The following is a 16408-nucleotide window of genomic DNA, read 5'->3' on the forward strand; positions in this document are numbered from 1 at the left end:
TCCTCATTGCAAATCTGGTGGAGCCCAAAGGGCCCTTTCCATCCTCAAATTCTGTTTCTCTGGGATTCTGCATTCGGTTAGGCAGGGCTCTGCCTGTTTAGGGATCCGCCCCTTCCTGCATGCCCCAGAGAGGTGGACCCCGGGTCATAGTTTCTGTGAGTGGCACTGGTCATGCTCTGGGGCCTCCTCATGCTTGGCCTGGCCCTGATGAGGACCAGGCTGCCTCCCTGCTGCAAAGACACGTGAGGTGGAGTGTGGTCCCTGCAGCCATGTCCACACCTGCCAGAGGCTTCCACAGCCTGCTCCTGCAAGTCAAGATCAGCCCACTTCTCCCTGCCCTGTCTGGGCAGTTTTCAGGAAAGTTTCACCCTTGTGAGGCACCTGGATTCTCCTCCTCTTCATCTAAGGAAGCCTCCTGCCAGGTCTCACAGGACTTAGCCACACTCCTGGGGCTCATCTTTTTCTAACAGCCAGTAGTGGGTCTCTTTCTTGACTTGTCTCAAGGCTCATATGCTCTGGGGACCCTCCTAGAACGCAGGGATATCTGCATTAGCCAGTTGGCAGAGCAGGAAGGCCCTCCTTCTTCAGGTTATAACTGACTCATAATTCAGGCATCTCCTCCAAGAGGTTTTCCAGGATCTACCATTAGAGAGTTCAAATATAAAAATGCTCTATATTTGAACACAGCAAGCAACTTTCACCAGAGGAAGAGGAATGTAGTTCCTCTTAAAGGAACAGCCCAGTTTCTCTCCTGGAACAGCCTATAGTCCTTTGTGTACCTATATCAAATTTTTACAAAAGCTAAGTCATGTTGAATACTTAAGAACACAAGGCAGCACTAGAAACTGAGGTAACAGCATTAGAGACTGTAGGTGTTGACCACGGAGTGAATGGTGGAAAGACAGTTGAGTACTACAAATTCAGAGGGGACAGTGGTAATTTGATGTATACACTTACCCAATATGTAAGTTAATCAAGTTTGTTCTGTCTCTAAATTCCCCCAACCTTGGCATGAGCTGCTTTTTGGCAGCAAAGGGCAGGGGGAGGGAGGAAGATGGGGGGCAGGGCTCGTCTGTCACTCGGAGCCACCAGGGAAAGGAAAGGAGTGGGGAGAACACTGTGCCTAGTGCTTGAGATGACCTTAATCTGGAAGAACTTTTTAAGAAAATCTTAAAACATCATTTCTAGGCTTCAACATGTTGCCTCTAGAGAATGAGAATTCAGGAAAACAGACGCCGACGGACCCTCCCTATGGCCCTAATGTGAAAGGCAATCTGCTTCCTCTCTCTTCAGTGAAGCTCTCTACAAGGATGAGACAATCCGCGTTCTATCCAGGCACTACCCAATCTCTGAATGGGCGCTTCCAGGCCCCTCTCAGGGCACCCACAGGCCATGCAGAAAGGTGCAGGGTGGGCACCCAACTCTGTCTGCTCACTGTCTACCCAGCTGCCCCATGGCCTGATGGGGGTCCAGGCTCAGGCAAAGAAGGCTCCCGCACCCAGCTCATCCACCACGACCAGTGCGGGCCAGCAGGAGACGCGCGTTGCTTCTGCCGGCCTCCCAGCAGACACACAGCTCTGCGCCGAAGGCCTGATTCACAGAGCTGGACGTGAGGGCACAGCAGAGGCGGGGTGGGGCGGGGACAGAGTTGTGGCTGGCCTGGGAGGCACCATTCACCACTCACAGGTGTTGGGGAGAAGGCCCAAGGCTAACTTTGTCATCCGTCTGTGGTTCCCAGGGTGCCTGCCAGGTCCCTGGGCTCAGCTGTGAGTCTGTCTGCAGAGGGTAATAGTACTGTCCTCCCTCTCGATCACTCAGCCCAAGCACTTCTTAGAACTGACCAGTCTCTGGACGAACCCCGTGCTCTCCTCTCTGCTGTCAGGAAGGGCCTCAGATAATTAACAGGTATTTTCTACTAAGACAGAGACCTGAGCTGGAAACAGCAGAAAAAGAACGGGAACTACTTCCCTTTCTCTCTTTTCCAGAACAGAGAGATTAATACACTGTCACTGTCAAACATTTGGGCCTGGCAAGTGGACACCTTCCTCTTTCCTCCGACTCATCAGCACCAGGCCCAGAGCACAGGGCACAACAGGATGAAGAGAAACTGGCTTTGGCAGGATGGCCGGGCCCCTCCCTCCACACGTTCGCTGGCTTCACTCAGAAATGCTGCTCACTCTCTGGGCAAGGGACTCGCTCACTGGCCGGAGCAGCCCTGCTCCCCGGTGTAGGGAATAGTGGAGGAAGGGGCAGCAGAGCCATGCAAAAGCAAGGACCGCTTCAACACAAAACCCCGATTCGCTCCCAAGGGGGTGTGGTGGTGGGTTTGGAAATGTGCCACAGAGGTACCCAGGCAAGGACCCTGTTTTGTCCTCTGTCCTGGCCACCACCAACCCCCAGGGACCATCCAGGTAATGACCACGGATGATATGCTGTGTGCCTCCTGCCTCGGCGCCAGGGTCTCTTCCCAGAATTCTCCACCCTCTCCCACAAAAACCCCACTCAGTCTTGACAACCTGAGACAAGTATCACCACCTCTTGGGTCTTGCTGCAAACTGAAGGGCCTGTTTGGGGTCCCTAACACTTTGCCCAGTCCTCCCTCTGTCCTCCCGTGCCTGGTGCCTTCTTGTGCCTTTGCCTGTACAGATATGTACTGGCTGAATTACGGGCTATAAATCCTGGGTGGGCAAGGGTGACTCCCCCCTTTTTGTAATCTCCAGAGATTATCTGGCACAATATATAGTAAGTGACACACACAGGGATACAGTGGGTGATCGGTAAGCATTGGATGAATGGAGGGTAAAGCCACAGGAAAAGCTGAGGTATATCCCAGACCTTCACTGTTGGGGGGACTGCCCATGATTCCTCCTTCTTCCCTCAGAGGGGTACTGGGGAACCCCCCCATACATCAGCAGAAAGAGTCCCCAGCCAACAGATTTCTAAGGATAGACACAAACCCACGCTTTCACAAAGATGGCAAATACGAAATAACGGAAGAAATGAGAGCCAAGAAAAAGGAGATACAATTTAGTTTGAAATATTTAATTTATCCCATACAAAGAACTGTAACATTTAGTGGCACGTCTAAAGTAACAGCCTGGTAAGGAAATCGGGCTTTCCTCTTCGTCAAATGAGGACACTAGATTCTATACTATGCAACTTCCAACTATGACTCCAGAATCTGTAGTTCCAAAAGACCCCATGATTACTCACTATTCTTCTTTTCTTCTTGAATTGTTACTGACTGATGAAACTCTCAAGTTTCTCATTCAATTCCCTTTTTTAATATAATAAGGCTGGTGCATAGGGACTCCTCCAAGTTATATACAATTATTCTGCTAGAGGTTATAATGACCTCAGAAAGCTACTGTTTCTACTGGAGATTTAATTACTCTAATTGACTTTATTTCCCAGAATTGCAGATTGAAAATGATAAAAGATCTTGTTGTCTAATGTGATTTATTCTCATACAGACGTCTTTCCACCATTACAAGGAAATTCCCTTAATGTGGCACTTCCCACAATACTTTAAAAATTTACATACAAATCCATATTACATTCAATGTATAATTTAAAATTCTAAATCTAACAGCTCTAAATATTGAAATTGCTTATGAGTTCTACTTACTGAAAACACTTGAACAGGGTCAAGAATTTAAAATTAAATGTATTCTCAGGCAGCTTTTCATAGAGGGCACATTAAATAATTTAGAATTTTCTAGATTCTGAGCTTATACAAGCCAGCTTATACGACTCTGTTTCAGCAAGTTTCTTTTGAAATGATAAGCAAAATGAATAAAACTTTAGCCAAACTACCTAAGACAGATTTAAGAGGTTATTACTCAAATTAATAAAATTATAAACAAAAGAGGAGACATCACAACTAATACCACAGAAATACAAGACACATGAAAAAATGTTCATCATCACTAGCCATCAGGGAGATTCAAATTAAAACCACATTGAGATACCACCTGACACCAGTTAGAATGGCCAAAATTAGCAAGACAGGAAACAATGTGTGTTGGAGAGGATGTGGAGAAAGGGGAACCCTCTAACACTGCTGGTGGGAATGCAAGTTAGTGCAGCCACTTTGGAGAACAGTGTGGAGATTCCTGAAGAAATTAAGAATAGAGCTTCCCTATGACCCTGCAATTGCACTGCTGGGTATTTACCCCAAAGATACAGATGTAGTGAAAAGAAGGGCCATCTGTACCCCAATGTTTATTGCAGCAATGGCCACGGTCGCCAAACTGTGGAAAGAACCAAGATGCCCTTCAACGGATGAATGGATAAGGAAGATGTGGTCCGTATACACAATGGAGTATTATGCCTCCATCAGAAAGGATGAATACCCAACTTTTGTAGCAACATGGACGGGACTGGAAGAGATTATGCTGAGCGAAATAAGTCAAGCAGAGAGAGTCAAGTATCATATGGTCTCACTTATTTGTGGAGCATAACAAATAACATGGAGGACATGGGGAGATGGAGAGGAGAGGGAGTTGAGGGAAACTGGAAGGGGAGGTGAACCATGAGAGACTATGGACTCTGAAAAACAACCAGAGGGTTTTGAAGGGGCGGGGGGTGGGAGGTTGAGGAACCAGGTGATGGGTAATAGGGAGGGCACGTACTGCATGGAGCACTGGGTGTGATGCCAAAACCATGAACACTGTTATGCTGTAAATAAACAACAACAACAAGAACAACAAAACCTCATGAGATTGCTATGAACAATTATATGCCAACAAATTGAATAACTTAAAAGAAATGGATAAATTCCTAGAAATATACAACTTCCCAAAACCAAATCATAAAATAATAGAAAATCTAAATAGACAAATAATGAACAAGGACACTGAATCCATAATCAAACCTCTCCCACAAATAAAAGCCTCAGGACCACACGGCTTCATGAGTGAATTCTACCAAACATCTAAAGATGAATTAATACCAATCCTTCTCAAACTCTGCCAAATTATTGAAGAGAAAGGAATAGTTCTAAACTCATTTTACAAGGCCAGCATTATCTGATACTGAAGCCAGATAAAGACACTACAAGAAAACTATAGGCCAATCTCATTGATGAACACAGATGCAAAAATCCTCAACAAAATATTGCCAAACCAAATTTAATATATTAAAAGGAGCATATACCATGAGCAAATGGGATTCATCCCTGAGATGCAAGGACGGTTCAACAGCTGCAAATTAATAAACATGATACACAACATTAACAGAATGAAAGATGAAAATCACATGACCATTTCAAAAGATACAGAAAAAACATGACAAGCTTCAACATCCTTTTCATGATAAAAACCCTTAACGAATCAGAGAAGGAATGTACCTCAACATAATAAAGGCCATATATGACAAAATCAGAAAGAAAGAAGTAAAATTATCTCTTTGGATGGAATGATCTTATATATAGGAGAACCTAAAGACTTCACCAAAAATCTGTTAGAACTAATAAATGAATTCAGTAGTGTCTGAATACAAAATAACAAGTAAAATCAGTTGTGTTTCTACATACAGTGATAGAGAAATTAAGAAAATAATCCCATTTACAGTCATATCAAAAACAATAAAATAAAAAATGGTGAATGACTAACACATGTTACAGTGTGGATGACCTTGAAATCATTATCGTAAGTTAAGAAGCCAAAACATCATATACTACATGAGTCCACTTCTCTGAAATATCCAGAATACAGTAAACCCCCTTTTTTTTTCAAATGCTTTTTCTGCATGGACAGAGATGGTCATGCAGTTTTGTGTAGTACATTGATTGAATCTCATATATTTGCATCAACTCTGCATTCCTAGCATAAGTTTCACTTAGTCATGGTATAAAATAATTTTTACATGGTGCTGGATATAGTTTGCTAGTATTTTGTTGAGGATTTCTACATCTCTAATTTCTACATCTGTTTTCTTTCTTAGTCTTTACCTACTTAAGGTATCAGGATAATACTGCCCTCATAGAACGAGTTGGGGAGTATCCCCTCCTAAATTGTGAAAGATCGTGAAGCATTGGCATTAATTCCTCTTTAATAACTGGTAGAAATCAGCAGTGAAGCCATTTGAGCCTGGTCTTTTCTTTAGGGGAAGTTTTCTGATTACTGTTTCCATCCATTTACTTGTTATAGATCTACTCAGATTTTCCATTTCTTTTTGAAGAAATGCTTATTTTCGACAGTGCACAAAATATGGTCCTCCATTCCCTCTCCCCTCCTTTGTGCTATTATCATATTAAAATGATATCTATAGGCACTGTGTCTACCAATACAGATTTATGAACCTTGTTTTATGCAGTTATTTTTTTAAGCAGATAAAAGAAGAAGAGTTATAAACAAAAAAATATATTTATACCCTATAAATAGGGAAATAGTTACTTTTACTTCAACTGTTGGTTTCTTCACAAGAATTTGAGTTTGTCTAGTGTCATTTCATTTCAGCCTCAAGAGCTTCTTTTCATATTTCTTGTGGGGCGGGCATGTTACTGATGAAGTCTCTCAGTTCTTATTTATCTGGGCAAGTCTTAATTTCCCCTTCATTTCTGATGGATGGTTTTGCTGAAGATAGAATTCTTGGTTGAATGTTTTTCTTCCAGCACTTTGAATATGTTATCCTACTTTCTGGCCTGCATTATTTCTGATGAGAAATCAGCTACCGATTTTACTAAGATTCCCTTGTACCCAATGAGTGCTTTGCTCCTACCACTCACAAGATTTTCTTTGTCTTTGTCTTTCAACTATTTGATTATCACATGTTTACTGTGGATTTCTTCGAATTTCCCTGTTCAGAGTTTGTTGAGTTTTTTAGATGTGTATATTCGGGTTTTTCAACAAATTTGCGAAGTTTGGAGCCATTATTTCTTCAAATTTTTGTCTGCCCCTTTCTTTCCTCTCCTCTGGAACCCCCACTAATGTCTATATTGGCATGCTTGATGCTATCCTGCAAGTCTCTGAGGTTTGTTTATTTTCTTCATTCCTCTTTATTTTTTTAAATTTTATCATATTTTTTCAGTGTTTCAAGATTCATAGTTTGTGCATTCATATATTTATGCATTTTTGTTTCTTAAACCTCATCACATCAACTGACCTACCTTACAGTTCACAGACCTTTCCTCTGCCGGTTCAAACTAGATGTTCAGCACACCCTAGTGAATTTTTCATTTTAGTTACTGTACTTTTCAACCCCAGAATTTCCATTTGGCTCTTTTCTTATAACTTCTGTTTATATTTGGTGAGACATGGTCCTATTTGCCAAGACTTGGTTCTCATACTTTTCATTAGTTCTTTCAACATGGTTTCTTTTAATTCTTCCAACACATTTAATACAGTTGATTTAAAGTCTTTGTCTAGTAAGTCCAACACCTGGGCTTCCTCAGGGACAATTTTTTTTAAAGATTTTATTTACTTCTTTGAGAGAGAGTGAGCGAGAGAGAGAGAGAGGGCACGAGTGCGAAGAAAAGCAGAGAGAGAGGGAGAAGCAGACTCCCCGCTGAGTGGGAAGCCCGGTGCAGGGCTCAATCCCATGACTCCAAGATCATGACTTAACTGATTCAGCTGCCTAGGCACCCCTGTCAGGGACAATTTCTAATCATTGATTTGTTTCCTGTGCATGGGCCATACTTTCTGTTTCTTTGTATCTCTCTGACTTTTTGTTTAAAACTTGACATTTTAAATAATATAATGTGGCAATCCTAGAAATGAGAATCAACTCCTCCCCACCCTCGGGCTTATTGTTGTTCCTCTTTTTTGTTGTTGTTTGCTTGGTTAGTGACTTTTTTTTTCTTTTTCTTTTTTTTTTTAAACTTCTTTTCAGTGTTCCAGAATTCATTGTTTATGCACCACACCCAGTACTCCATGCAATACGTTCCCTCCTTAATACCCACTACCAGGCTTACCCATCCCCCAACCCCTCTCCCCTCCAAAACCGTCAGTTTGTTTCTCAGAGTGACTTTCTTCAACTAATTCTGTAAAATCTGTATTCTTTGTTGAGTGTGACAACTTAGTGGTAAGTTAACAATTAGAAGAGATTTCTTTAAGTGTCTAGAACAAATAAGTCTCCAAATCTTGTCAAGGGATTTTGTGTACATGTTCGGACCTGCCATAAACACTCAACCAGGTAGTTGACTGCTTACCTTAGCCTTTACTTACTTCTTGCACAAAGTCTCAAGGTCAGCCAGAGGTGAAAAGTTAGGGCCTGCTCACCTTTTTCCTAAGGATGACCATAGCCCTAAATGTGAGCATGGCCTCCTACATCCCCAGGAAGGTATTCAAGCTTTTCAAAACCCAGTGGAGATCTCGCTCCTCAGCCTCACTTTTTAAGCATTTTGCTTAGTCTGTTGTTTGCCCCAACTCTTATCTACTACCTCAGGCAGCCACAAAGTTACAGACTTCCTATCATTGTTTTTTAGAGGGAAGGATTTTCCGCTGGGAGAGCTCTGAGTCCATTAAATAAAGACAACTTTCTGAGTGGGGTCTTCCAGAAAACCCCAGACAGGTCACATCACAACGCTTTTCTGACACTTTAGAGGAGCTCCTGCCCCATGCTGGCCCTCGATTGCTGCCAGGCTGTGGCTCTTGCTGTGCTCGTGGGCTACTGGATTTCAAAGCTACAGAGGAGCTAAGCAGAAGGCGGGAACAAGGCAGGTTAAAGCTGCACAAAAATTCGTCATTTTTCTTGGATAAACATTTTTCAGATTATTGCAAGCTTTGTTTAATTTCCAGAGTTCTTCAAAAAGTTGATTCTAACCATTTTTAGCAAATTTCTCATTGCTTTATTAAGAGTATTTACAGAGGTTTTTATTTTACCATTTTTGCTGATATCACCTTTCTTTAACTGTTGAATTATATTCCATTATATAAACAAATCATTTCATTTTTTTCATAATGTATTTTCCCAATATTTTTATCTGGAAAAATTTCAAACCTTCAAAAATGTAAGAATAATTTAAGTATCCATATATCTTTCACTTAGATTTAGCAAGTGTTAACGTTCTGCCTGCCTGCTTGCTTTCAACTATTTGAGAGTTAGCTGCACACATCATGACAACTTTACCCTTGAAGAGAATTATCTCCCAAGAACCAGGGCACTCTCCTATGTAACATTATAATAATATAAAAACCACACTCAGGAAATTTAAAATTATTACAATGCTCTAATCTATATGCTACGTTCTAATCCCCCAAAGAACAATTTAGAATACTGACTATAGGCACATCTCCACAAAGAGTAGAATCTCCACCAAGCAGAATCATACTTAGCCCCTCTTGCAAACGCCAGGTGGGATGGCCACAGGCCTGAGATGCTACCTTAATCTGTGAGGTGCCTCCTAGGGCCCAAGATTTCTTACCTCCTTGGGAGGGATTGGCTGTGTTGATTTTTTGATGTCAGTGAATGAGATAGTATCTAAAAATTGCTTAAGAAAAAAATTAAAACAAAGCAACAAATCTGCTCAAATTTAAGAAACAAATCACAAACCAGAATAAAACCTTCCTCCCCAATTTTCTTCTGCGATGTCCTTATCAATCTTTCTGAGAGTACATGTCAAACAAATTCTTCCAGGGGCACCTGGGTGGCTACGTTGGTTAAGTGTCTGCCTTTGGCTCAGGCCATGATCCCAGGATTCTGGGATAGAGCCCTGCATTGGGCTCCCTGCTTGGTTGGGAGTCTGTGTCTCTTTCCTTCTGCCTCTCCCCCTGCTTGTGCTCTTTCTCTGTTCCTCTCAAAGAAATAAATAAAATCTTTTAAAAAATCCTTTCAAAGAGGCATGAAATGATGATACACACCCAAGCAAGGCAAGTCCCCGAAAAGACATACAGAAAAACCCCTCTCTTAGGTCACATACTTGCAATGACAGGGCAGTGTCTCATCTCTAGTACTTTGATCTCACAGATAATACCTCTGAAAGACGCCTTTGTATCCTTATGATTGGACAAATATGAAGTTGCAATGTAGTAAATGTGAATTCATGCCAATCTGCTTACCTGTTATAATTTTTAAAAATTTCCCAATACATAGCTCCAAGCAAATGTCTACCTAGGCCAGTCTTTTTCACTGTGGGTCACCCATGTCACTGTCACATGTGGGACTTGTTCTAGGTATTGGTGACCAAGCTTCTTCATCTCAGGCCTACTGACTCAGAATTTCTGGAGCTGGATACCAAGAATCTGCATTTTAAAAAGCACCCCAGGGGCACCTGGGTTGTCAGTCAGTTAAACTTCTGCCTTTGGCTCAGGTTATAATCCCAGGGTCCTGGGATCAAGCCCCACATCAGGCTCCCTGCTCAGCAGAGAGTCTGTTCTCCCCCTCCTTCCCGCTTGTGCTCTCTCTCGCTATCTCTCTCTCTCTAAAATAAATGAGTAAAATATATTTTTTAAAAAGCATGCCAGGTTATTCCTAAGCACATTTATATCTGAGAATCACCAAGCGAGGCTTTAATCTGAGATTAACTGCAGCTTAATATGGAAAACTATGGAATAAGAATCAGATACTAAGAACTGATTTGTACTATTATCCATGGCAGTGGTTTCTAAATATTTTGACTGCCACCCATACAAAGGAATATATTCTACTCATGACATAGTAGATACACACATGCACACACTAAAGTTTTACAAAACAATATTTACCCTTACTACTTGTGATGCACTCTGATATCTTCTATCCTATCCTATTTCAATGTTTTAAAAACACTGGACAGAACCCACTGAAGCTATTACACAACCCTCTAATGAATCACAAATTGCCGTTTCCAAAGCACTAATCTATAGCCATCAACTGAAATGTACAGCTGAAATGAGTAAGCATAAATCTAAAGACAGAGAGAGGAAAACCAAAAAAAGCTATTCTTAACATATATGCATTTAGCTGCATTTAGAACAGTTTAATCACAATGCTGGTATCCTAATGAAATAAATATCATTCAGGCTGATTTCAAATCTTATTACTTTCAACTGACAATTATGAGTTTCAGGAGGGAGCAAGGGAGTACACTAAGAGAAAATGTGGTGCCATGGGAAGACCTGGACTATCCCAAGTTAATAGCTGAGGCTCAGATCCTGGCTCTCCCATGTGGTAGGGACGACAGCCTGAGTAACAACCTCTCCGAGACTCAGTTTCTTCGTCTGTGAATGGGGCTAATAAAAGCATCTATCTCATAAGTTGCTGTGAATATTCAATAAGATGATTCATGGTTATTATTATTATTCAAGGATGCAACTGAATAAAAGATTTACTACCTTAAAAGATAATTAAAAATGACATTTGAATAGGGTTTATTATATAAATGTTCACATGGATTACTAGGAGTATAAATATACTGTGTATGTGGGATTTTCCTCTCTTTTTTTAAAATGATTTTATTTATTTGAGAGAGAGAGATACAGCATGAATAGGAGGGGCAGAAGGAGAGGGAGAGAGAATGTCAACCAGACTCCACACTGAGCATGGAGCCCAACGTAGGGTTGGATCCCAGGACCCTGAGATCATGACTTGAGCCAAAACCAAGAGTTGGATGCTTAACTGACTGCAACACTCAGGCACCCCGTCCTTCTCTTGATGAGCAAACACTGGACATTTTCTGAATGAGGCATGAAGCTGAAGTTACAAAGAGCCACGTGATATGGTACTACTTACTAAGCAGCCTATAACCTAGTTAGGAATAGCCGAATCGTACACCAAGTGCCAAGCAGATGAGATGCGAGCAGGGAGTAGTCTGAGATCAGAGAGAGGAATGGAGGTCGGAAAGAGCTCCAGAGGTTGGCACTCAAGAGAGGTAGGTATGAAAGTGTGGTGGTCTGAGAACGTAGAAAGGAGGACGGAGAGAACACCAGGTAGAGTAGAAGACGATAATCGGAGCGAGGACGAAGGGGCAGACCACACCCTCCCAGTGTGGTTGGAGACAGGAAGTCATCGAGCCTAGGTTACAAGTCAGAGCAGGTCTGGGTAGGAGGCTAGGGCAGTAGGTGACAAGGAAGACTGATCTGGAAGGTGGAGTTGCAGGCAGTGCTGCAGTGTTTGGTCAGCTCAGGCCTGGCTGCAGAGGGCAGGGCATTCCTGCGGGAGGTGGTCCAGTCAGAGCAACACCAGGGAGGGGGGAGGACACCCCCAAGGCATGGGAGACCTTAACACTGCAGATATCCCCAGTTAGCAGAAGGAGAGCATCGACACAGGAAAATGGGGTTCCAATTCATATCGCCAGAGTTTTCACAGTGCTGTAGTGCTTTTTAAAGCACTGATGGGCTCAGTCCCTGGCACGAAGTTCTTGGTCATGGGTCGGCTGATCTCGGAAATTCTCCAAAGTTTTAAGTAAACCATCCCCGCCACTGAAATAATTCTACTTCTCTTGCTCGGATTCTATTTGTTCTTTGCTCACCAAGCAACCTTCTGCTTGAGAATTCATCTTGCCAGGTCATTTGATACAAAGAAGAAAGTCTTGATAGTAAAAGTCCTTAAGCCTTCCTGTCACTAAAATGGATATTTCCCATGACAACATTGAAACTGGCCTTCCACTTACCCATCAGACTCATGTCAAGTTGGTTATATGTATCTATCAGCAAATGTCCTTTAAAGTCCTCAGAGGGTGCCAGACCCAATAGGACTGAATTTCTCAGTCCTGACTGCACTTCATAGTCGCCTGGATGGCTACTGAGAAACACCTCAGAAGGAGGCAGCCGGCTGTGCTAGAGGCCTTTCGTGGGCTGCTCCCGGGGTGGACCGCCACTTTCTCAGACAGTGACTCTCAGTCCTGGCTGCAGGTCAGAATCAGCTGGGAAGCTTAAAAAAAAAGATCCATGCCCAACAATGGAAACTTCCAGAGATGCTGAAACCTATCCACTGGGCAGAGGACACGAGCTCTAATAATTCCTGCACCTCATGCCTAAGCGGAGATGACAGGGATATCACAGAGCACTGGAGCAGAGAGGGTTCTAGTTCACTGACAATTGGGCTGTTCAGTTATTCTCTTCTCTCTGATCTCCCTTCGATAGGGGCCTAGCTTTTAAGCTGTTACTAGTTTCAAACTCCAAGTTCCATATTACTTTGGAAGAGGTCAGCAAACTTTTTCTGTAAAGGACCAGACAGTAGAGAGCTCAGGTTTTGCAAGTCATACAGTTTGGGTCACAGCTACTCAACTCTGTTACAGCACAAAAGCAGACATAAATAATACGTAAACAAATGAGGAAGACTGCCTTCCGATCCAACTTTTCTTCTTTCATGAAAATAAGACTGCTTTAGAACATTTGAGAAATTAGAACAAGCATTTGAGTAATTAGAACAAGCATTCTGATTTGTGCCCATTAATACCAAATTAGTAACAAAGTGTGAACATAAACACAAAAGGTACACTCACTCCTCTAATCTTATCCTTCGACTCTCATCCTATTACCATTTACACGAAACGCAAACAGGGGGCCCCTGTTTATACTTAGACCATATGGACCTCGTGAGGCTACTTCTGCCACTGAGTACTACCGACCCCCACCCCAAGCTTCATTATGGAGAGACCACCCACCTGATTACTCAAGCGGAGGCCTGCAAACCTCCCTGGAAAACCAGAATTCGGTGGCGGGGGCACCATTCCGGCTTCCTCACTAGTAGAACATGCCACAGATATTTATTACATCAATACTCGTTTATCTGGGGAGGGGAGAACCCATCTGTGCTGCTTTCATGTACTCCCCCATACAGCTGATCTGTACACATATGTTTATGTCTGCATGTACAACCCGAAGTCTAAGGTTTCCAGTTAAATCATTTCTGTTCAACTGAGTAAGTTTCATCCAAGATCCCGTCCTAGCCATTACTTCTGGCCCCCTAATCTTTCAAAATGCATAATGAATGAAAGCCAAAAGGGTTAGACCAGGGAAGGAAACCCGAGGATGGACATCGCTAAGCTGGAGCTCAGTGCACAGATGCGTGGTCCCTAATTCCCACTCTGGGACGCCAAGTCCCCAAATCGGTAGCACTGAGACGACGCCCAGTACGCAGAAGTCCAAAGGAGCCAGTGTCCCCCCATCCCTGAAGCTCAGGGCCCTTCATCTCATCACTGTCAAAGCCAACAACCCTGCACAGTGAGAACCAGTGTCAGCGAGGGTGCTCTCCCAGGGACGGGGAGGGGGAGGGCGGTTCTCAATTCCCCCAGAACAGCCAGCGACCAGTCCATCTCCCAGCTGACCCAGGGTGTTAAGAAAAATAAAACTGAAGCAGAAGTTCCAGCCTTGGATATAGTCTCCTGATGTCAGTTGCTATGATTCCTTACTACGACTCCAAGTCATACTTACTTGGAAGTGTTTTCAAGTATTCCTTTGACATCATTCATTTCTTCCTTCCCAAAGTAAACAACGGTGAGATGAATTCTCCCATCCTGTTGGATGCACATCTCCCTAGGAAACAAAACACACGTATTTCTGTTCTGTTTTCACAGTAATAGCAAGGTCCAAACAAACACCTGTTTTGTCAAGTACAAAATGTTCATTCGTTCTTTCTTTCTTTCTTCCTTTCGAATGCATGAGCTGGAGGAAGGAGCAAAAGAAGAGTGGGAGGCAGACTCCCCGCTGAGCAGGGAGCCCAATGTTGGGCTCTATCCTAGGACCTGGAGATCATGACCTGAACCGAAAGCAAATGCTTAACCAACTGAGCCACCCAGGTGCCCTAGTGCAAAATATTCTTGAAGTAAACTGAGTGAACTGCCAAAAAAGCAGAGATGGGACACCAGGACATTTCTGGTTGGTCATCACAATTACCTACATTTTTCTTTATCCTCCCAAGAAAACAATGAAATGTAAATATACACATCTAGTGAATGAAAACTCAGATACACAAGGCCACAGTCCAAACTACCACAGGCTTAGCCCATGGGGCCACCTAGTGTCATGGGACGGGCACTGGGTCCTTCCCCTTCTTTGCCAGAAGGAGTCTATGAAGGACAGAAGACATAAATTCCATTTTACAGGTAAGAAAGCTAAAGTCCAGAGAGGGTGTGACTAGAATCCTTGTGTCTGACTTTTCCTGTGTGTGCCAAACACAAGCAGTCTTAAGGACTGAATGAACAAAGGCAAAAAGACATTCTTTCATGTAGGGCTCCCCAAACCCTTCTTAATATCGGAAGGGAATGACAAGGCAGAAGCCCAGTTAGGCTTTCTCGCCCTTCCCATGCAGACACAATCACCTTCACGGCTTCCCCTTTTTTCCTCTCCGTGACTGATCGTCCCACATGCTCTAGGGCCCCGACAGCACTCTAAGGGACAGGCCTCCAGCTCTGCACTGGGTCAGACCCGCTTTCTCCAACAAAGCTGATTTATCTGTCCATGTCCCATGCTCTAATGGCAACACCTAAGCTAATCTGGTAAGATATTCTGCTGAGGGTTTACCGCATATACACATGTAATATGCACGTAAATTCTGTATAGATATGTGTGTATGCATGTAAATACATGTGCATGTACACATGTGTTTGTGTGTGCACATGTGTATGTGTGTGTGTGTGTGTGTGTGTGTGCACAGTTTAAACAGGAGTTTTCTGGAAGCAAGTTAATCAAAGATTCTACTGGTGGGGTAATATTTTGCATGTCCTTCCTTTTTTTGTTCCTTTTGTCTCTCCATTCATTACTTTCCTTAACCTCCGAAAAAACACACCACCGCTTTCCACAAGTCCCTGAGCTCTAACCGCAGAGGCCCATTGATTCAATGCTTTTTATAATGCCATCCAAAAGGAGCGACGACCTAGATGGGGTTGCTGGGAGAAATCCAAAGATGTAGGAGATATGTTTCCTGTGCTCAAAAAACTTGGGAAATCGAATGAGTTCAAATAAAACCATGACACCTTGTGGCACAGATAACAAGTACACAGAATCCAGAAAGCACAGCAACTCCTATCAGCTGGAATGGCCAGGGCCTGAAGGATGGAAAGGTGAGAGGAAGAGAGGAGGAAGAAGAGAATTCCAGACTTAAGAACCATCAGGGAAGATGATATTGATGCTAGAGGCATGCAGAAGTCATCCTGTCTTGGTTCTGAGAATCTGTTTCTCTCCCATGGAAGAAAGATAAGGGCTGCCTCTGAAATCCAGTCTGATGGCAGACTCTGAAACTCAGTCTGATGGGGTAGCACTTGGATACAGACAAGAGACCAGGAACAGAAGCCCAGCGTGGGACAACGTGCTTCAAACCAAGAGTCCCCTCACAGACCCAGTCCCGGCAGTCGGAACCATCAGCCACTGACAACAAAATTCTCTGCCCATAAAAGAGCTCTTTTGCAAACCTGCCAGACAATGAATGCTTTAACTTCCTTTGCAGGGTAGGATAAAAGCACACACACAGCACTAAGCACCCAAAAATGGTGCTTCAAAATTGCACGTGTAGTTGGGAAAAAAAGTATCCCAGAATCCGGAGAGGG

At 43.1% G+C, this 16408-nt stretch overlaps 1 protein-coding gene across 9 annotated transcripts in view; it reads right to left on the bottom strand.

Moving 5' to 3' along the window:
- Window positions 1–16408, bottom strand: part of CSGALNACT1 (chondroitin sulfate N-acetylgalactosaminyltransferase 1) — a 332179-nt gene that overhangs the window by 15621 nt on the left and 300150 nt on the right. For all 9 annotated transcript variants that reach the window (XM_045997357.1, XM_045997361.1, XM_045997358.1 and 6 more), the window contains one exon: window positions 14298–14399. In XM_045997357.1, the coding sequence (XP_045853313.1) occupies window positions 14298–14399 (102 nt within the window). The remainder of the gene's footprint in view (window positions 1–14297; window positions 14400–16408) is intronic.

The sequence above is a fragment of the Meles meles genome, chromosome 2 (assembly GCF_922984935.1).
Source record: "Meles meles chromosome 2, mMelMel3.1 paternal haplotype, whole genome shotgun sequence".
Lineage (NCBI taxonomy): Eukaryota > Metazoa > Chordata > Mammalia > Carnivora > Mustelidae > Meles > Meles meles.